The sequence below is a fragment of the Pieris brassicae genome, chromosome 8 (assembly GCF_905147105.1).
Source record: "Pieris brassicae chromosome 8, ilPieBrab1.1, whole genome shotgun sequence".
Lineage (NCBI taxonomy): Eukaryota > Metazoa > Arthropoda > Insecta > Lepidoptera > Pieridae > Pieris > Pieris brassicae.
In genome coordinates, this window is record NC_059672.1 from 9238385 (window position 1) to 9260227 (window position 21843).

Sequence of the window (21843 nt, forward strand, 5' to 3'; positions counted from 1 at the left end):
ATCCTAAATTCTGTGTTTTATTTTATTTCGAATTAAATACGAATTTTTATAATAATTTATTGACACCAAAACAAATACATATTTACAAAAAATATTACACTATTTTCTGCACAACGTGAGTCATTTCAGGAAACAATATTTATTTTATTGGATGTATCGCTAACAACTCCACGTCAGCAATATTGATAATAAACAGATGTTGCCTCTCATCGAGAACTCGTCAACAACCTGCAATACGCAGGGTTGCCCGCAACTCCCCGACACGTTGATGCTTAACAAATGTTTACCATAAATACGAGGCTTTATGCTCTTCAATTGTCACCAGTGCTGTGATTAAATATAAATGTGAATAATGTGTGGAAATACCGAATACATACCAACTATAGGGAATCTATTAGACTGTTATGAAGGATAAATTTTTCATTCAATTAACTTAAACAAAAAAACATCAAAGTTAATGGATTAAAATTGCACATATCCAAACAGAACAAAACATTAAACAATTATGTACATAAAGTATGTTTTCCAAGCGTAGGTCTACAGATGCCGAAAACAATAGCTTATATCTAAATTTACAGAGAGGCACCACGTTTGCTTAACATAGTACAAATGTAACATTATTTTTACATAAATATTAACACAAGGGTTTAAAAGTTCAAATGTAGTTATCGACGTTATCCACTAGACAGTCAATCACAGTATTCTGCACGCGTTTTTCAGAACATTTTTCTTTTTACCCCCAGGCCTGTGCTTGACTGGGCGCAGTAGGATTGTACCGTTGCTGTTGTGATTAGTAAACGTTCCTGAAATAAAATGTTTTGTAAATTAAATTTAAATATTTTAAATAGAATATTGTTTCGGTTCATAACATGATATTTATCGAATAATTCGTAAAAAGTCCCTACTATGTAATTTAATTGACAATTAATCATATTAACTAAAATCAATTGGTTGTATATGAGCGATGGAATAATATCAGTAGCTACCTATGACTGGTGCTATAGTGGGTGCAGTGATTTCGGCTGCGTGTTCTCGCCTCAAGTCTGCGAGGCACCTCGCTGCCAACGCCCGAAAGACGGCTCCTACGTTCACATCTTCCTTAACCGAAGCGCGCATCAGCCTACAGCCAAGAGCTCTCGCCACTAATTCAGCTTCATCTCTGAAAGAACCAGTACAATTATCTAGTCGTACACTTATCGTATCGCGATATCGTACACTTTCCTGTCAAGTTTCAGCTTTTGCTTCCTTTTTAGAGTAAGTGTGAGATTCAGAATTAAAAAAATATTGAATATTGAATATGCTCGATAAATCATCTCATACAGTCAATATTTGTCAGTAGGTGATTCTATTTATTAAGATAAATTGAGGATAAAATCTTAGTAACAAAAAATTAAGTTACAACCATTTCTTCTTTCTACCAAATTCTACATAAACTCTCATCCATAACCATTAAAAATTATTCCTATTATTATTGATCTACTTACGGCCCTACTACACACTGATCCATCAAGTCAATTTTATTTTGAACAATTATGGTTGGTATTTCACCGCACTCGTTTTCCACCTGTAAATAATTTATTATTATATCTACTTATACATATTACAATTTGCATCTATATATGATATATATCTTAAGAATTATCTTTGAAATCATATTTGAACAGAACCAAAACTGAGGTTTGGCAAGACCTTATTTGATTTGTAAATAAAATATAAATATGCCTAAATTCGAAAGTTTAAAGCTTAATCATAAATACTTATTATGCTATGTAAGCAGGGATATTATTTGTATCTCAGTACGATACGATTTTTATATATATAAAGGTAATGAAGTAAAAGTTTGAAATGAAACAAAATACCCAATGACTAATTTATTTTAATAAGTAAATACCTATTTAGGTTCGTCTAAACTATATCTTATGCAGAAAGTTCGCAGTCGGGACTTCCAGTTCTTCCAGTCATTATATCAATGTCTTCCACAATTGATTGAACTTCACCCATTGCTGGTAGCGTCTTTGCCAATAAAACTCCCCTGCCCCCAGTGGAACAATTGATCCCCAAAATATAACCGTCATCAACATCAATGAAGATATACTTCGAAAGCCGATTGCATGATCTAATCTGATACTTCACTTCATCTTCCCCATAATAAAGCAAATTGACCCTCGTTCCTGCTGTGTTTTTGTAACTGGATTCGATTAGCGTTTGATTAAATGGAACAGTAGAACAACCTGGACTGTTGTGTATTTGCGTAGTCTTCCTGAACTGGACAATTTCACAGTTTTTTCTCTGACGCTGCAATGGTGGCCAATAGTACACAGCGTACCAGTCTCCTTCTAATTCGTTTAAGTCAAAGTTGTCGCCGCTTCTGAAGTAATCAATGCACTGTTCCTCCACATTGGCGTTGGGCTGCACTTTGCCAAATCCGAATAGACAAACAATAAGTAACAAAAAATACATTTTAAAAGTTGTTTTTGACATAGGGATAATAGGTATGATTGTTGTGAATATGGGCAGCGCACTAAAAGCTAACTGCGTGCCGGGTCGAAAGTCGTGACCACTGATATCAGTATTCTAATTTATCCCACCTTATCAATTTAACCGAAACAAGTTAATCATTCACACGTATACATAAAGTGCAATTGATATAAACTTTTTATTATTTATAATTCAGTTAGCGCTTCAGCAGTTGCTAAAGATATTTATTTATTTCCCATATCCATATTATGCAGCCGTCCATTTAGTACACTGATAAAGCTAACTCTCTTCCTTAGCTGGTCATACCCACCATACCCAGAACAAACTGGGTCGGGTATATAAGCGGATACAAAGGATACACTTCAGTCTCTTGTAGAGGTAGCGGGTGAATTTGTTTTGTACTCGTTCTAGCATGAGACTGTATTTAGCCTCATATGGGACCGACACCATTGCGTTGCACTACAAGTAACTTTTGACTAATGCATTGTATAAAGTCTTGATCGCACTGATATTCGTGAAGCCTCAAGCTATTCGTAATATGAACCCCAGGTTTCTGTAAGCCTTGCAGTTCTTATCTCCGTGATTCGCAAAACCAATATCCGCAATAAAATATACTCCAAGATTCTACCTCTGATACTCCAGCCAACGTTAGACCACTATTGGTATAATTGTTACGACCAACTAATACTTATGGAAATTGCTCCATGTACTTACTTATTAATAATGTTACTTTTGTCTTAAAGCACATAATGCACAGGTCCACGATAAACAATATTATTGATTTCCCATGATTTAGCGAATTTACCTATGATTTTTTTATCATCCGGTCTATATATGTATTGCGATGGACAGACGCGCTTGTAAGTAGGTATATATATTTACGCTATATGATTGTCTGTAAACGTTATTTAAAATAAACCTATTAGTATTCTTAATGATAAATGTATTTGATTGAATTAAAGTGTGTTTTCTTCTATTAATATAAAGAACTTTTAAAGCGATATAAATTAAATTTTTAGTACCTTTAGCTTCCACGAATGTAGGGCTAGAAAGGAATCCCTGTCGGTCGTAGAGAATGCAAGAACACACGCGTGGGCGCCGCGGTAATAAGCTTTTGTGATAGCATCGAACTCCTCTTGACCGGCTGTGTCCCACAGCATGAGTCTAACTTCTTCACCATCGATCCTGAAAATCATTAACAGCACTTGTATATATGTTAACATCGTTTATCACTAATAACATCAATATACACAACAATTTACACTTTCAAATTTTTCGTAATGTCCTCTTTTGTTTGAGTGATTTTATCCTAAAAATAAAAATATTATTAAAGATTATCGTAAAGTGAGAAAAATTCAAATGTTTCGGCTTTGATCCTATGATGATTAATATAAAAACTACAAATGAGATATAATTTGTTATTAGATTGATTTTGTTCAGAGTAAATTATTAAACAAGGAACTAAGCCTTATAATTGATTTCCGCAGTGAAAGCATCTCACGTGCAAATACAAATTAATTTAGGTCAAAATCGCACCAACTAAGAAAATATTGGAAGATGTGCGACAAATTTACCGGATTTTAAGTTTCACTAATACATACTTTCTCAATGAATAAATACTGAGGAGAATTTCGGAATATAGACTCATAGTGTGAGGACTGATGAATGCTATATAAAGCATATTATATTTGTGAGGGTTCAAGATTTTTAAATACTGAGATTATTAATAAAGGGGGACGGCGCGTACGCAGTCCCCACTACCAAAAATTACGCGTCCGAGTTATCCACATTAGGGATAATCGCAAAGGTCAACTCGTCCGCAGTGCAATGGAAAAGTCTCGCTCTGGGGGAACCGCCTTCATGATCACGGTGTCCCCTACGCCAGGTAAGTATGGTTTTATTCGGTTATCATCGGTTGATATAGTAGTGTATGAATTACTTCTATACCGCGATACATGTACTACAGAGCGACATCTGTTAGCAGGCCAACTCATACGTCATTTTCAATGAGGCCAGCGCCATCTAGGTTAATATGAAAACATAAATAAGCGGGAAGCTACAGTATTTGTGTCGCGTGTATTTTGTATCTAATTGAAATGCAACATTAACACATTGCCCTATCGATCAGGGCAGCGTGAGTATGTAAATTGGTCACTCGCGTTGCCACTGCTCATGCCGCTGTTGTTGTTATGTTGCGAGTCGTTTTATAAATGAGTGTCAACACTGGGGACGACTGACGATATTGCAGCAGAAGTATTCTGGGCGACATTTTCGGCAGTAGCAGAATCAATGGCTGAGCGTAATGTTAAAATGTAGAACCGCTAGATGCACTATATTTCTTAATTATAAAATTGAAACTTACTCGATTTGCCGTTCGAGAAAATCGACACCGATGGTCTTCTTATAATCTCGGGTGAAGGTGCCGCGGCAGTACCGCTGTATCATGCTGGACTTTCCCACACCGCCATCACCAACTATCACCACCTTGAGGGCTACCTCCAGCTCCTCCTCACGCATCCTCTCAGCCCCGCACCGCGCATTAGTGCACGCTATCTATTCTGAAACAATAACAAATCATATTTTATTTAGCATCTTGTGTGATATCAACAATCTCATTAAGGAAAATATACTTTATTAGTAATATATATAAGGAACGATTTGAAAAAGCACATAGTCTATAAACAATAAAACCCCCATTTTACATGTCTGCAGTTGTTTATCACAAACAGAAACCAGTTTTAAGGAGCACCTGTTCGTGAATACTTAACCTGATTTTACTGATTGCGCACTCAACACCTGAGGTAAAACCTTTTTGCCGGATATGTAATACATAACTAACCGAGATAGTTTTCATCTCGATAGATTTAAAATTATTGAATATAGATCAGACTAGCAACCGCTACACATTTTGTGTCTAGTTGTATTTAACAGTGTCGTTTGGTTTACCAAGAAATACAGCTGGATTTAAACCAATCTATAAATCTGAAATGCGTTAGAAAGTTATTTTTGACATTATAAGTCGCAATAAAATTACAAATCCATTTGACAACGAAAGGGAAACAGGGGTAATTCGACTCCTAAAAGATGTAGTCCTATAATAGACCTCCTTAATGCATGGGAAATTGCGTACCAATAACTGTTTACTGGATTGGTCCATCGACATCATTTAGCTATAGAAATTTCTAACTTTAAAATTTACACTTTAATCATGTTACTATTTGCTATTAAAAGTAATTTAACATAAACATATTGCTAAATGATTGCAGAGTTTTTACTTTCGAAGTCGAGTTTCACCACGACTCGGGCAGATTCCGCTAAGTCATGCTATTGATAAGTTATTCCGATTGTGTCAAGATGCACTTTAGTTTATTCAACAAGAAATGTGAATAGGCCTTTTGGGGTCGAGCCCTATTACTCTTTATATCCATTGTCCACCAGCAAACCCACATACAATGGTGGTGTGTTAACTTTAAATATAACCTAATCGCACACATTTTTGATAAAGGATCAGTCACCAGATCGTGACTCGAGTCTAGTTATCTAGGATGACTCACAGAAGTTTTAAAGTTAGGAATAAGAAATTAATTAAAAGTAAAGCTTACGTCATTGAGACACAATTAACAGCCGTTTCTAAATAATCTTGGCGTTCATACTTTCACAAGGATTTACAAAATTCCTTATATTTTAGTTTATAGAGATAAAATCATTTCTGTTATTAAAACAATTTCGAAAATAGTTTTTTATTACTGAATATATACAGTTTTAGATAATATAATATGGAGATATGTGAAATATAGTAGATATTAGTAAAAAGTTTCAAAGATACTAAGTCGTTACTTGATAACAAAAACGTTTATATGAATATTGTATTTTAGTGGATCTCCCTTTTTACATATGTATATATTTAGAAGCTAATTGGTCAATAACTGACGTAAATAAAACATTATATTAAAAAAACGTATATTTTAAATAGGTGGAACCGCAAGATGAGTAAAATAGAGGAATTCAATTACGTACTTTTTTACATGTACTGCAACAACTGTTGATTTATTTCATTTGCATACTTTTTGTTTCACAAGTGAAACAGTTTCTGATCGACACCTTGACTCAGAAACAAATGAAGCATGACCAATTAATATAGTCGATAATAATATAAACTTACAATAAATTCCACACGTTCCACAAACATGTTTCTAATCTCTGCTATCTGTATTCATTTAACTTTTTAATAAAAATAAATTTAATTTGTTAAAATTAAAAAAAAAACAAACACACGTAGTTCTTAAGATAGATTATGTGTCAATTATTGTGTAAATAAACAGCGCTGATAAATCCTTCATTTTGCTATAATTAATTTAATAACTTTAAATACGAGATCTTGAATTATAAATTAATATAAAATTATTATTTTTCTGCAATTATTTATTTTTTATTATTGTAAGCGTGAGTTGTATATTATATACATATACGTACATATATTCTTGAAAAATCCTTTGAGTAGATTTGTGAAAGACATAATAAATATATTTGTTGTAAGGCTAAGTTCAAATTAGTGCCATTATCTGCGGTTAAGAAAGAATGAAATCGAATTACAGATACAGTTACCGAAAGCAGGACGCTGCTGGACGCAGACCGAGGAATACAATATTTTTTGTGTTGCGTATTCAAATGTTGACACAGATAGTCACAGATTGTATATGAGGAATAACGGACATTTTCGCAACTAAATGTTACCTGTATCGTAAATACAGTAATTTATTACGCTGTTTGTTTTCGCAGACGAAATGTTTTCAAGAAAATTTTAGCTAAGACGAACAAATGTTTATTGTCTATTAAATTTTATTTTCAAATTTATGAAAATATTTCTAAATTTTCCCAAACATTTTCAGATCTGTTATTAGAAAGTAGTAAATACCATAAATTGTTTATGATGGTAGATGCTACATGAACAGTTTCTGTTCAATTTCTACTTCCTTATAGCCTCTCGATAAAGGGGCAGTGTAATAAGGCAGTGCGCAAGTTAATTTACGGATACATCTCTTACAATCCCATCATCAATCAGACGTGATTACTATTTGCTCCCTTTCTTCGTACATGCAAATATACGTATTACCACTTTTTATTGCCCATGTTTGGGAAGTAATCTAATAGATCTCTATGGTCATCTAGTGATACCTTCAGCTTATATTATTGTGTATAGTGAGATTTTTTTTTATTCAGCTCCTAATTGTTTTCAACTATTTCCACAATTTAAGAAACATATCAAGGGTCATACATTAGAAGATAAGGACGCAGGTTTATGATTTTTAAGGGATCGGGAAGATGTTTATAAAAAGGGAATTTTAGCTTTAGAAAAAAAATATACAAAGTGAATAAACTTCGAAAAATGTAATAATCTTTAGTGAAAGATAATTGAATCTAACGTATTATCCCTTTTTTTATAATTCCTAGTATCATTATAATTATACCTGTCCCGATTTATGTTATTGTATTTTCTATAGTTTTGTATGCATTCAGGCTTTGAAACAAGATACACACACCTAATAGTTTTATAGTTGATAAATGAATATAATTTTTAAGTCATGTTTTATTGTTACTATAAAAATTAAATCATTGGCGCCACACCTTTTATAAATCTGGGCCTCATATTTCTGTATATGTTTCGTGATCATTTGTCTATATTATAGGCAAGTAGGTGTTCAACATCTCGTGCCTGACAACTGTCGTCGACTTTTTGGGTCTAAGGCAAGCCGGTTCCTCACCATGTTTTCCTTCACCATTCGAGCCAATGTTAAATGCGCACATAGAATGAAAGTCCACAGCCTGGGTTCGAATTTACGACCTCAGGGATGGGACTCACATTCTAAACCCACTAGACCAACACTGCTTACTTGTTTGTATACCGTCTATTTATCTCCGAGCAGTCGTCATCGCTTTCGTGCTCTACAAACCTTTTAAATGAATTGAATTATCACCTATTAATTACTTATCATAATAAATATAAGATATACGTTCATTATAACTATGCGTTATTATTTATGGGTGCTGTAACATTGTATTGTGCATTGTACTTCATCGAACCAGAAGTTTCAAATCTCACATCGTGCCCATTCACGGAAGAGTCACACTGGATATCATAACATCGCATTTTGAGACAATAGCGGCCTCGAAACTACACTCGAAACTTCCGTGGTAATTTTGTGTTTGGAGTGTTGATTTGGAACTTATGTCACAAGAATTATGAAATACAATGGGCATCGGTTATTAAAGGTTATTACAGTCGTTATATACTAAAAACTGTTCTGTTTAGTAATTGAGTTTGGACATATGTATTTCTATAATATTCATACGCCTACGAATGACCTGTCAGTCGTTTTTCTGGTTTCGTTAAGTGGCGAAACTGATGAATTAACAAGAGGTGTTTTCGTACTGTGAAAAATTGTTTTTTATCAGTTACCCCGAAAAAACCAACAAATAAAAAACGCTCGAAACACCAACGTATTGTTTTTGAATATAAAATTCTTGAATAATTTACACAAACTAGTCGAAATAATATTATTTTTATTCAGACGATGCGAAATACTATTAATTAACTTTCTTTTTGTGCTTTCAGCGTGTAAGAATGACTCTTATAAATAAATGATATTCCATATGATTCAAAATGAAAGTATAAATTATTTCTTAATATTTATAATAATATCCTTTTCGAAATGAGATATTAAAAGTCGTTTATCATTGAAATAATGAGTGTTGGTTGTCGTCAAACCTGTATTGTACTTTCTCGCCATCAGAGTAACCCGTCCATAACCGTCGTAAAATATTATTATATACCTATCGGTAAAGATAAGTTTGGAAGCGAAATCTAATTTGTTTAAAGAAAGGCAATATTAATCTAGGATCATCTTAAATAATAATTATGATCAGTGTTAACCTAGTGTACGCTTTAAGTACTTCAATTCCTTCATAGCTGTCCCGACGTTTTTGCATGAAATTGGCATACAATTCTTCTGTAACTTCAATATTCCTAGAGATACAAAATCTCAATATTGAAGACGGAATCACTATCGTTGAACGGAAAGGGTGCCGAAGCAAGTCGTACCTACTTTCGAGTTCTGGGGCTGCACTAATTGTTTGTTCGTTCCTTGTAATTAATACATACGAAAAAACTTGCGTGCGTGGTTGACCGACTTACCTATAAATAAATAATATCAAGGGAACAGAAAAAATAAGCCAAGGACAGTTCCTTAAACCCAGTGGTTTACCTAACTTATGACTTGGCATTAGCATTCTCTAACAATAATGTTCATGTAATGTAACTACAAAAGGAAAATTTCGATGTGATTCCTTCAATATCCGGAGCGCAAAATTGTAATCACATTCTTGATTTAATATTCAAAACGCAATTGAAATACGCGGTAAGCTTGAGTGGTTTTAAATGGCGCTCATACATATATTACGAGACATTTAATATTTTTTTCATATAAAATATCTCTGTAGCTTATTTGTCAACGAAGAGTAAATTGGCGTGGTCGTTCAACCCGCACAAGAATGCGATCTCAAACCGATTGTTCTTGGTTCCACACTAGATCGACTAATTGTCATATCCATCGCACTATAACAACGTGTGCTTTATCATTTTAGATGTTAAGAATAAAGATTGCAGCAAAAACTTCTGAAAAACAAGCTACATTTAAATCTGCTTCCGACAATTTTAAAGTCGATTTCTTTGAAATACGCTTAAAATTATGACGGATTAAGTAACTTGTATTATAATTAATGTCTATGTACGATAATATTATAAACAGAAACGGTTTTATTTATGTGTGGTTGTCTATTATGGACAAACTAAAAGATGTCTTTATTAAATTTGATTAATGTATAGAAAGTCATTATCGTGTTTTATATATTTTGGGTCTTATTTTGTCTATTAGGTACAGTTAGGTAAAATATGGGAAAACCGTAAGATGCTTGCTAAAAACGTTTTAGCTTTAGAAACCCACCATCTTATTTTCAAAAGTAAATACATAGATACTAATTTCCATTATTCCTTAATAATACCAAATTATAATATGGAAAGATGGAAATACATGACGTATCTTAGAACTGGTATTGTAGTGAAATTAAACCTGTATATAAGAATTCTAAGAGCACGTAAACAGTTCATGAATGGCTCGTAGTTTGCGTCCTTGCCAACATTGTGGTGAGGTGAGTGACCCCAAAAGCTTTCCGTAAGGAACACAATTTTTAATATTCTTGTAAATTTTCATAATAAGTGTATAAATATAATTTCCTCAATAACATACATTTATAAAGATTTCAAATAGGACAACACAAAAACTAAAGTCGAGCAACTCTAGTAAAAACCTTAATTGTCAAAACTGCTATTAATTAAAATGCGAGACAAAAATTCCACTATCAAGTTGGGAATCAAATATTTTTACTTCCTGGAGGTCCATATGTGTGCGGCAAAAAGCAAACATTATTAGCTAACATTGGTATTGCTTTTAAGTCCAACTTGATGTTTACAGTACAATTAGGTCTGTACAATACGCAAATAATTAAATTTAATATTGGAAAATACTAATTAGTACTCCAAATCAGTACTTTCAATTCAGCAACAATTCAACCTAACTACATATATTACTTACACTGCTCTCTTTCCGTTCCAGAGTAAACACAATTTGGCAGTAATATTCTTAATATTTGAAACATTTAGTTGAAAGATATATATTTTTCTGAACATAGTCCGGAGTGTGTGCTAAATCTTAAGACTTAGATCAAGATACCTGTCGACCTCTTGTTTGACGAGTTAATCGTGCGGCTTATTTCATTTAAGAGTGAACACTCTTTTTGAACAACAATTAAGATGGATCATCTACATTACATATCTTTTTGTCAATTTTTCTTTAGCCTTAAATAACAATTATCAGTGTAGTAAACGCCCAAAAACTATTGTGGTCTCTGGCAGAAGGACCAGTGCTGTGGAACACGTCTGCTCCACAGCATAATGCTGAGCCAGGGGCAGTTATAACTTATAACCACAACGCACACACATTACACACTTATGTAATTTATTCCTTTTTTCCATAATTTTGTGTTATCTTTCTTTTTTGATTTATTATTATTTTGTGTTATCTTTCTTTTTGATTTATTATTATTATGTGTGTAATAAATGTTGTCTGTCTGTCAAAAATGTTTTCCTATTGCTAACTTAAGATTTGCTTATTTAACTGGTTTAATAACTTTACATTTTTTCTATTTTGAGATGTCATTCCAAATATTGAAATATTCGCAACATTTAATATGAAATAGGTGTATAAAGTATTAAAGCCAGTGTTAATGTGCGCGTATAATATTAGTATTACCTGATACAAAACGACATCGAAATTGAACAGGTGCATGGCATCGCATCTGCTGTTGTCCTATAGATACTTTTTTAAACTAGTTGGGTTATTCTACTTCAAAGTAACGTGTTGCAGCATTTGTTGCTGTTTTCATCGATATTAACATATTTGTTTTATCCTATTAAAATTCGACTTTCAGTGATTATTTTACTCATATCAAATACTGTTTTTAAAATACAATAAAATTGCAATATTTAAAGTTATGTAGATGTAAAGTTAAACGTAATTTACCAGACGCAGAAGTTTTGTCGGCACCGCCACAGGTATAAAGCCATTGATATCTCAAAAATGACGAAGGATGACTTTATGTTTAGTCAAATCATTGATAAAATAAACTTGATTACTATTACTTGATACTTTTACTTTTTTAGCAGCATGACAAGATATTTAAATAATTATTATAAAATTTATTATAAAACCGCGTGGTTGCAACTTTCTCTTAAATCTTCCAAGATATTAAGGTCAGGCCAATTTATTTCTATCGTTAAAATTTATATTTAGATATTCGAAGGATTTTTTTGTGATGTATATTTTAAATAAACTTTCACATAAAATAAATACACTGTGCAACGATAACTTTCAATTATAGGTTTAAAATAAGGTAATATAGCTATTGTTTATATTAATCCCGCTGGAATAACGCTTCAATGCTACGAATTAAAATAAAATTAGAATATTCTGTTGCTAGTATCACACTATTGCCCTTATTCTTCTTAACGTATGTGAATGTTGAAACGTAAGGGCACCTTCCGCACAGTTTGTATGTCAGTCGGCTATTTTGGTAATAATAAATTCCAATATCTTACATGTTACTTAATACCTAGTATTTCCGAACCAATTCGACTTAGGGTCCTTCAAGAAAAGAGCGTACCAATTCTTGAAAGGCCGGCAACGCACTTGCGAGCCTTCTGGCAATGTGAGTGTCCAAGGGCGGCGGTATCGCTTCACATCAAGTGAGCCTCTTGCCCGTTTGCCTGCTATTACATAAAAAAAAGGTCGGCCAGTTTCACCTACAATAAATTAGATGAATTTTGTAATATAGAATATTTTATCACCATATTACTTAATATTATATCTAAGCAAATTTGATACAACTGTGATTTCTTAAGAAGTTTGACAGCGCGTAATACAAAATGGGTACCTAACATACTGAAAACCATGTTGGTAAAGAAGAGAATGTTAGTAGCATTTTTCGAGAAATGAAGTCATTAAAATGTTTTTCAGACTATATTTTTACCTTACAATACTCGTGAGCTTATTAAGATGACATGATGATGAATAACTTTCATATTCAAACTATTTCCCGATTCAATATACCTACACCTAATTAGTTAACGAAGGGATATGCTATAAGTAAGCAGCTACAAGTATAGTTTAATGTTATATATGTCTTATAGAAATAGAATATGTGTACTGAAGTGGTATGATATGATCTGAAGGCGTGAACCGTGACTGACAGTGGCTGGACGACGACCTTATATTAACGGATTTAAGCCTCATTTACACTATTCATATTAGAACGTTATAATAACGGTTGTTTTCGCCCCAAAATCGGAAAAAGGATAGGAATTGTCAGCCTTTATAGCCAAAATCTAGGTTCAAACTATTGTCTAGATTGTGACGATAGATACGGATAATCATACGAACCGAAGTTGTATATTAAATTTAATTGCTGACACATAAGGAATGTCTAACACATTAGTAGTTTGTAGCAAATAGAATTCGCTTTAGCAATCCAAAAGCAACCCATAAAAATGTTTGTTTCGAGGATTATAATATATGTCTGAGATATTTTTATACAACACTATAAAAATTATAACTTAAAGAGATAGCTTATTCCAGATTTAGCATAGAGTATAGAGTCTATGTTTAGAGCTAAATCAATGTCGCTAGACCCATCCCATAAAAATCTCGAAAGAAAAAACCAATTTATGCACAAATATCTTAAAATAACTTGTTTTTTAGGCAAACAGACGTAAAAAAGTCGTAAAATATTTATCAGCATAATCTTTAGTGGTTTACAGTAGAGTATAGGATACACTGATGTAAACATAGTCTAAATCATAATTAGTATTGCAAATTTTATACGAGTCTTCAAATCAGTAGTCGAATATGTCTATCGCCTTTTGTTAAGCTCGTTCTAGTAACGATATTAATTGCCTAGCTTTCGAAATTGGTAAATCTCGCAATAAATTAATTAACCGCTGGTACTCTCACGACATGTCTCACCTTTCAATAATGGATTTCTGTGTAAAAGTCTATGGAATCAGCCTCATAAGCGAGAAAGTGTTACCGTAACAATTATCGTTTAGTGACGGCTAGGATTTTCATATTTGTCAGTAGAATATAATCACTATTAATTCATTACATTGCAACTGGTAAAATAAATTTACGAGAATTTTAAATCAACGAATCGGAAACGCATACAATGTTATAATATCGTGTTATAATATTCGTAATATTCAGTCTGTAAAAACTCAAAGTCATCTAGTATAATTTATAAGAACATCAAAGGAATGTTTCTATTATACAGTTGTAACGTGTGGATTTAGAGATGGTGACCATTAGCGCAGATAGCCTGACTATCATTATAAATTCTTCGCATAGCTACAAAAAGCTTTGCGAATTGCGTACAGATTTGCAAATACCGAATGCTTTTATATTCTAATAAGAGTTAATACTCCCACGATCTGATGAATATATACATTTTAACACTATCCATTTTTATACTTTTACGTTACTACACATATTAGCAGTCGCAATTCATCTATAAAATAAATTAATATTTTTTATATGTTTAATTCAAAAATCAATTAATAATTTTTAAAATTTGAAATTCCATGAAATAATTATATGTTTAAATCCGTTTACAGTCAATAAGAATAATAACCTTCAACATAGACGTCACCCATACGTTAATATTCTGGTCACACGATATGTACCTCTTATCCTTAACACAACAGGATTACTGAGAAAACACCTGTATAGTTTATATATTATGCGATGCTAATTGAACTTCATGGCTTTTGTAGGTACGTCAGCATGTACGACTTCATTAATACATGAAATACATTTCAAATAACATACATTAGTCCGTTATTCTAGTTATTTGTTTGCTACAGTCGTTGAAACATTAATATAATGTGTAACTGTAACTGGAATAAAATAGTCAGCACGCATTTTATTATTTTGTTGAAAACTCCGTATTATTCGAATAATTTCAGCTAAATTAAATACTTGAAATGCAGAAAAAAATAATTATAGTAATGAATGCTAAAATAAGCACATGCATAATTGTAGCTTGTCTTTATTAATTACATGTTAAGAAGAAGAAAGAGAATAGGCTACTTAATACAGAGTACAATAGTGTTCACATTGAAACAAGCAATTATGTTTTAGGTTTAGTAGCCGAATTCATATTTCCTTGTTAAATCATAGGTAGGTAAGTAAAGCTGCATATTATATCATTCTTATTTCGCAGAACATCATCCGATGAATTAGAGATGTTAAGTACATGTTTACGCTGAATTAGTAGGAATGGATTTCTAACTAGGATCTATACCTTTTTTAATTTCTTGTAAAAGAGAGAGACGCCCGATTATTTTTTTACTTAAGAGCTTTTTTGGGAAATTCAAGAAAATCTTTATGTAATATGAAAGCCTCCGTAAAGTATTGGCTAAGATCGGTGATAATTAATTAGATTCATTAATAGAAATTGGCATAAATTGTATTTAGCTGTTACTTTACTAACTTAAATACTCACATAAATCTCTGGCACGGTTGCACCATTCCTTAATTCACTCTCACAACACTTCCACTTTTAAATTCGACACATATTACACGTGCACAAAGTATAAAGTTAGCGTGGAAACTGGCGTCTGGCGTGTGAAATTTGAGTGTGACGGGGATTGGTTGATGGTCGCGGTCGTGGGCTGAGGCGCGCGCGCACCCGCAGGCTTCGACGGGAAAGTTCATCGAACGTACTTCATCTGGTAAAGCTTTAAGCCACATGTGAGAGTATCTTTTAGGCCTATGTCCTCTCCCAAGATTATATGATCTTATAGCTCTATGAAATAATCAAACTACGTACCACATTGCGTTAGAGTTCATCTAGTAGTCTTAGTTACAAGCTATAATATAAATATATATCATTCAATAATAATACTTTTGCCCGCACTTTTATGCGTTACAAATATGAAGAACTTTACCTATCAAGAGTCATATAATTACCATATACTACTACTATGTTTCCTATAGAAGACCAAGTATTTCTGTGTACACTATTATCGGTCAATTACTTTTGGTGTGAAAACTGATTGTGACTGACGGTGTTGATTTATCAGCATAATTGTAACATTAACATAGTAAACTCATTCATAGCTAAAGTTATTTTGAAGATGGCATGTGAAGGTAGTGTAGTTCGTTGTTGATATGTTATATCTATACATATTGTAAAAGATTCTTGCCTTTGTTTTAAGAAAAATGTCATCCAATGTGCAACAATATCAAAGGAGGACTTATTAATCTTTGATATTTTATATCTTTATCAACTATCTGTGGTGCTGTCAGTTGCTGTCAATGGTCATCTTTATGTGCTTGACATTAAAAATCATGACGAATATGAACAATCAAAAGTCAAACAGAAAACTTGCAAATCAAGCCACAAGAAACCTGTAAGAAAAGCAACTTGTAGTTTGTAAACGGCAAAACTAAAATATCGTGACTTTCATTTATTGAATTTGCGGGTGTCTAGTATTCATCATATTCGACCTTTTGTCTGATAATATATAAAAATGCCAAAGGTTTCAGGTACGATAACATTTATTTTATAATTATGCTTACTCATTTCGATAAAGTAGAGGTTATGAAAATGTTTCCAAAAGGAACGTAAACTGTGTTAAAATCTCAATAATATGGTTTGATTAAATAAAGAATAGAATATACGTGCATGGTTGAATATTTTTCAACTTTTTCTTTAGTTATTATTACGGTTTTATCCATATTTATGGTGGCATATTAATTGTGTCAAGGATGACTTAGCGTATAAAATGCCGGCTCTGTTTACACTAATAAGTAAAAAATACGGTTTAGACTTTAACGTTTACATGGATATGGTATATGATTGGTGGACCTAGTTTCTACACGACGCTCATAAGGTCCGTTGTGCGTAAAGTCTTGGCTAACTAAACCAAGACATTGAGAGAAGGAATGAGGATTTCTGTACTTTGGGAAGCCACAGCCATACATTACAGGACTACTAACTCATCTCTCAACTCAACTCATCCTCAAAAAAAAATCATTTCATTCCGAACAATCATGAAATTTTAGGTCTTCTTCACTTAACAACAAAACCATAAAAATTTATGGCATGTCCATAGGGAAGCTGTTGTTTTGACTATACTTTTTCCTTTCTTTTTTATGATTTGTTGTTTTTATTATTAGTTAAAGTCAAATGGGGGAAGGAGCTGTTCAAGGATGTTGAAGTAAATACAGATGACGACCCCGTGGTATTCAAAGCACAAATATTTGCCCTGACAGGTGTACAGCCTGAAAGACAAAAGGTAGTCTGCAAAGGTGTAACCTTGAGGGATGATTCGTGGGCCAATTTCAAATTAAGTAATGTAAGTGAATTTTTTTTATGTTATTCATATCTTTAATAGTAATTGACAAAGCATAAACTTGATTTATGGCTAAGTACAACCTGTGGATATATTTTTTAAAAGGGTGATTCAATTAGTTTGTTGGTATCTAATTTGATAAAGTTCCTGTAAAAAATGTAACAATTTGATAGTTGTTAATTTATAGATCTAGCAAAACTTTAATGATTTTACCTAGCTGCAACTGGTTGTAACACTATTGCTGGAACATATATGAAGTGTACACCAAATGGCAAATTGTATTTATTTTAGAATGCATTAGTGCTAGTGATGGGTAGCAAAGAAGAAGATTTGCCTACAGCTCCAGTGGAAAAAACAAAGTTTGTGGAGGATATGAATGAGTCTGAACTGGCAACAGCTGTAAGTGTAAAATTTGCCAATGTAAATAAAATAATATTTTTTTTAGAAAGATCCTTAATTCATTGAAAATACTAATTAATAATCTATAGATTTCTCTATCGAGAAATTAAATGTAAGTGCTTGTTAACTGTTTTCTTTATTGATATCTTATTTTTATAATAGTTATGTAAGCTAAAACTCTGTTTTATTTATACAGCTGGATCTTCCTGAAGGACTTATAAATTTAGGGAACACATGTTATATGAATGCTACAGTACAATGTCTTAAAACTGTACCAGAGTTAAGAAATGCATTACTCGACTATGATCATAGTAAGTTACTATTAAATCACATGTGTTTCTCTCTTTTATATAAATTGTTTCTTAATCGTAGATTTTTATTTTTCAGCATCTGGGGGTGGCACAGCTGGTGGTCTAACTGCAGCCCTGAGTGACACAATGAGAGCCCTAGAAAGTGGGGGTCCCGGGGCCTGTGCAGCATCTGTATCAAGACTGCTCCTCGCTCTTCATGCTGCAGCCCCGAGGCTTGCTGAACGGGGAGCTGGAGGTGTATTAGCACAGCAAGATGCTTCTGAATGTTGGACAGAGATGATTAGAGCACTGCGAGCAAGGCTACCTATGCCGGGAACGGACAGGTACATTTTCATTATGTAGTGGTAAGGATTTCCTTAGAATGGTGTTTATTCTTTTTTTATTACACTTAATTTAAAGGTTTTAAATTTATTACAAAATGGTTTGTACCCTAATCAATAAGGTATTCTGTCAGTTTCAATACTCACTAATCAGGTTGAACTCTACATAAACTAGACTATGACTTGAATATAAAACTTTATAACTGTGTTTTATAAATTGTCATATAGAATTGTTTGTTTTCTTTTAGTAAATCAGTGATTGAAAAATATTTTGGTGGTACTCTGGATGTGGAGTGGGTGTGTAGTGAAGCTGAAGAGCCGTCAACCAAGTCTGAAGAGTCTTTTCTTCAGCTATCTTGTTTTATCTCGCAAGATGTCAAATATTTACAGTCTGGACTTAGATCTGTAAGTACTACAACATATTTCTTTCATCATTTAAAAGATTATCAAAAATCTGACTTAAAACTTGTATTTCTTATTCTTTTGTATTGCCTCATAATTCACGAATCTGTGAGATTAGCTTCTTAGTTGATAGTTTTTTTTTTTTTTGTATAATTTAGATTATGGTTGATGATTCTATACTTTTTTATAAGATTTGGTTATGCACTTCTTGCACTTTACCCATCATATTTTTTTTAAGTTTTTCCCTTACTATTGTTGCCTGGAAGAGCGATTATGCCGGCCGTTGCATCCCTTATAATTTTTATGTATTATGTTTTTTTTTTTTTTTTTTCAGAAAATGTCAGAACATATTACAAAAATGTCAGAGTCATTGGGAAGAGATGCTGTTTATACTAAAACAGTGAGTATGGGTTTTAACAATAGTAAAACAATACAATTTGATTGTGGATCAAAAATCAATGGAAAAATCATATATAGTTTAATAATTTTAATAACTTTACTTTAAGCCTAGCTGAACCTGTGTAGGGTTATATAATAAAATATTGAACATTTCAGAGCAAAATTAGCCGTTTGCCTGCATACTTAACGGTTCAATTTGTCCGTTTCTATTTCAAAGAAAAGGAATCGATTAACGCCAAGATATTGAAGGATGTGAAATTTCCACTCGACCTTGATGTGTATGAATTGTGTTCACCCGAGCTACAGGAGAGATTGACGCCTATGAGGAATAAATTCAAGGTAATATTGTTTAGATTCGTCAGTTAAATGTTAAACGGAAGTTTTGGGTGACATAATTTTTTTACTATGGAAAAAACCCATTTGGTCTGAAATGAGGGGCTCGAATGATTTTTAGGAATTGGATGATGCAGCCGTACTACAATCGCTCCCAGCTCGTAAAAAGAACCAAGGGGACAACAAGGATCTAAGAAAAAAGAAACTGGTGCCATACTGGTTTGAAAATGGTAATCCTATTTTATGATAACCTAGAAAAATATATATATATATGAACATTGAACTAATAATTGTCTTTATGTAAGTTATATAATATATTAACTAGATCTATCCTACACCAGAAACAAAAAACCCCAAACGTAATTAAGCTTTTCAACATATTGAAGCATTGACATAATTCAATATTAATTTAGGTAAATGAAATTGGAAAAGCATATATATCTAATTTGTACGATAAACACGTAATTCCAGACATAGGCAGCAACAACAGCGGCTTCTACCGCTTGCAGGCCGTGCTGACCCACCGCGGTCGCTCCTCTTCGTCGGGGCACTACGTGGCCTGGGTGGCCCGAGGGGACTCCTGGCTGCGCTGCGACGACGATACCGTCACGCCCGTCTCGGAGGAAGAGGTGCTCAAGCTGAGTGGAGGAGGTCAGTACTGTCAGGGCTTAACAAGTCTTTATATATATACCTATCTGATATTTTGGGGCAAATTGGGACGAAGGCCTAAATGTTATCTTTAATATAATCGGCAGAATTCTTTGGTTGTTCGAAGTGACCTGATTAATAAATTGAGACGAATTTGACGATGACGATTACATGGAAATAAAATTACTTGTAAATTATTCAATAAATATAGTTATTAACTGAAAAGTCTACTTTCTCGCAGGTGACTGGCACTGCGCATACCTGCTTCTATACGGACCTCGAGTGCTGGAAGTACCGGAAGAAGACGAGCCCATGGTCACAGAAGTCACAGACGATACGGCCGGGAACCCTCCCACGGCACTCGCGTAATTTAATAATGTATAATCATACTTTAAGATGGTCTCATCGGACGTCACTGACTCATAGGTAGAATGACAGTCGGAGAATTTTATGTAATAAAAACTGGAACTAACGGCGAGCGAGTGTACTAAACTCGTCGTTAGGTTTATTAAGAATTTATCTTATTTATGAACGTGCTGGAACCCTTAACGGTTCTTGAACGGTTGACTTTTGAGGAAAAAGTTAGGTATATTTTCATAACAATACTGTCTTTCAGTCTATGAAACTCAAATACCTGATATTCCTGTACGCGTTAACTCGATGTTTGATGGATGGCTTCTGATATAATTAATGGTGTAACTTATTTTTTTGTACTCGAGGCCTAAAACATAGAATTTCTATAATTTTTGTTGTAAATGTCTTAGGTAAATGCCAAATTCATGATGTTCCAATGTCTGTTATAACGAATGATGTAAATGTTCCTGGACGAAGTCTTACGCCTTTTTATTTATTAAAAATTCCATACAAAACGATGTAATTATGTTAAAAGATAAGTATTACACTTATCCCAAACTTTGTCATCGGAGTGAACTGAGCCGCTAGTTCAAACAAATATTCTCGAATGTCCAGTGCACAATCATTAATTCAAACGATATTTCTTGATTACCTATCCAACATTTACGATTACCGCAGTATCAAGAACAAAGAAGGTGAACATTGTTGGCCATTTCCTCTAAAATGTTGACGTAGAATAAAAAAAACTTGTGTATTGCATTCATAGTTTGTATGAACCAAATCAATTTTATAAAAAATAAAATAATTAGAGCGTGTTTTAATAAACATTTAAAGGTCTCAAATTTGTAATTAGAAATATAATTTTAATTTATTAAAATCAGCATTTAAAATGCATGGCGGGGTCGCTCCTCTTCGCTTTTGTTCTTTACATTCTGATGTATTGACTTGTAAGACTTAACTATGAATAAATTTCTTAATAATATCGGTTATTTTAATTTCTATTATTTATGGAAACGATTCGTTTTTGTCTACGGTTACAATATAAATGAATTGCTGATTAGATAAGGGCGTTATTACATTTGTGTGTAGTAAATATGCTCTGTAGATATTTACACTTATGTTGTACTTGTTTTATGTCAAAGTTCGATCCTGATGACATTTAATATTGAAATAATAT

At 33.0% G+C, this 21843-nt stretch overlaps 2 protein-coding genes and 1 non-coding gene across 5 annotated transcripts; 1 reads left to right on the forward strand and 2 right to left on the reverse strand.

The window, feature by feature from the left end:
* Positions 1-51: 51 nt before the first annotated feature.
* On the reverse strand, positions 52-15769 carry LOC123713485 (ras-related protein Rab-23). 3 transcript variants are annotated; one of them, XM_045667167.1, is made up of 6 exons: positions 15646-15769; positions 4841-5031; positions 3501-3663; positions 1485-1564; positions 987-1159; positions 52-803 (listed from the first exon to the last, which is right to left on the reverse strand). In XM_045667167.1, exons 2-6 carry the CDS (start codon positions 4993-4995, stop codon positions 694-696), a joined length of 681 nt encoding a protein of 226 aa, XP_045523123.1. In that variant the 5' UTR covers positions 4996-5031; positions 15646-15769; the 3' UTR covers positions 52-693. The 3 variants fall into 3 exon arrangements, with proteins under 3 accessions (XP_045523123.1, XP_045523122.1, XP_045523124.1); XM_045667166.1 differs by having other exon boundaries at positions 4841-5036; XM_045667168.1 differs by lacking the exons at positions 52-803; positions 987-1159; positions 3501-3663; positions 4841-5031; positions 15646-15769 and adding an exon at positions 1892-2694.
* Positions 4210-4371, reverse strand: LOC123713875. Its single transcript, XR_006754240.1, has one exon. It is a non-coding gene; the product is annotated as a U1 spliceosomal RNA (small nuclear RNA).
* Positions 15770-16508: 739 nt separating the features above from the next.
* On the forward strand, positions 16509-21648 carry LOC123713438 (ubiquitin carboxyl-terminal hydrolase 14). Its single transcript, XM_045667103.1, has 11 exons — positions 16509-16691; positions 17325-17503; positions 17792-17899; positions 18096-18210; positions 18287-18533; positions 18779-18935; positions 19267-19332; positions 19488-19670; positions 19786-19894; positions 20136-20315; positions 20554-21648. Exons 1-11 carry the CDS (start codon positions 16676-16678, stop codon positions 20679-20681), a joined length of 1488 nt encoding a protein of 495 aa, XP_045523059.1. The 5' UTR covers positions 16509-16675; the 3' UTR covers positions 20682-21648.
* Positions 21649-21843: the final 195 nt, after the last annotated feature.

Bases quoted from the DNA above. Each gene is read 5' to 3' on its own strand.
- LOC123713438 (XM_045667103.1), top strand. The intron at 17,504-17,791 runs GTAAGTGAATTT...TATTTATTTTAG, and splicing joins CCAATTTCAAATTAAGTAAT to AATGCATTAGTGCTAGTGAT. The intron at 20,316-20,553 runs GTCAGTACTGTC...ACTTTCTCGCAG, and splicing joins GCTCAAGCTGAGTGGAGGAG to GTGACTGGCACTGCGCATAC.
- LOC123713485 (XM_045667167.1), bottom strand. From the start codon at position 4,995: ATGCGTGAGGAGGAGCTGGAGGTAGCCCTCAAGGTGGTGATAGTTGGT. The intron at 1,160-1,484 runs GTAAGTAGATCA...TGGTTCTTTCAG, and splicing joins GATCAGTGTGTAGTAGGGCC to AGATGAAGCTGAATTAGTGG. The intron at 804-986 runs GTAGCTACTGAT...ATTTTATTTCAG, and splicing joins CACTATAGCACCAGTCATAG to GAACGTTTACTAATCACAAC.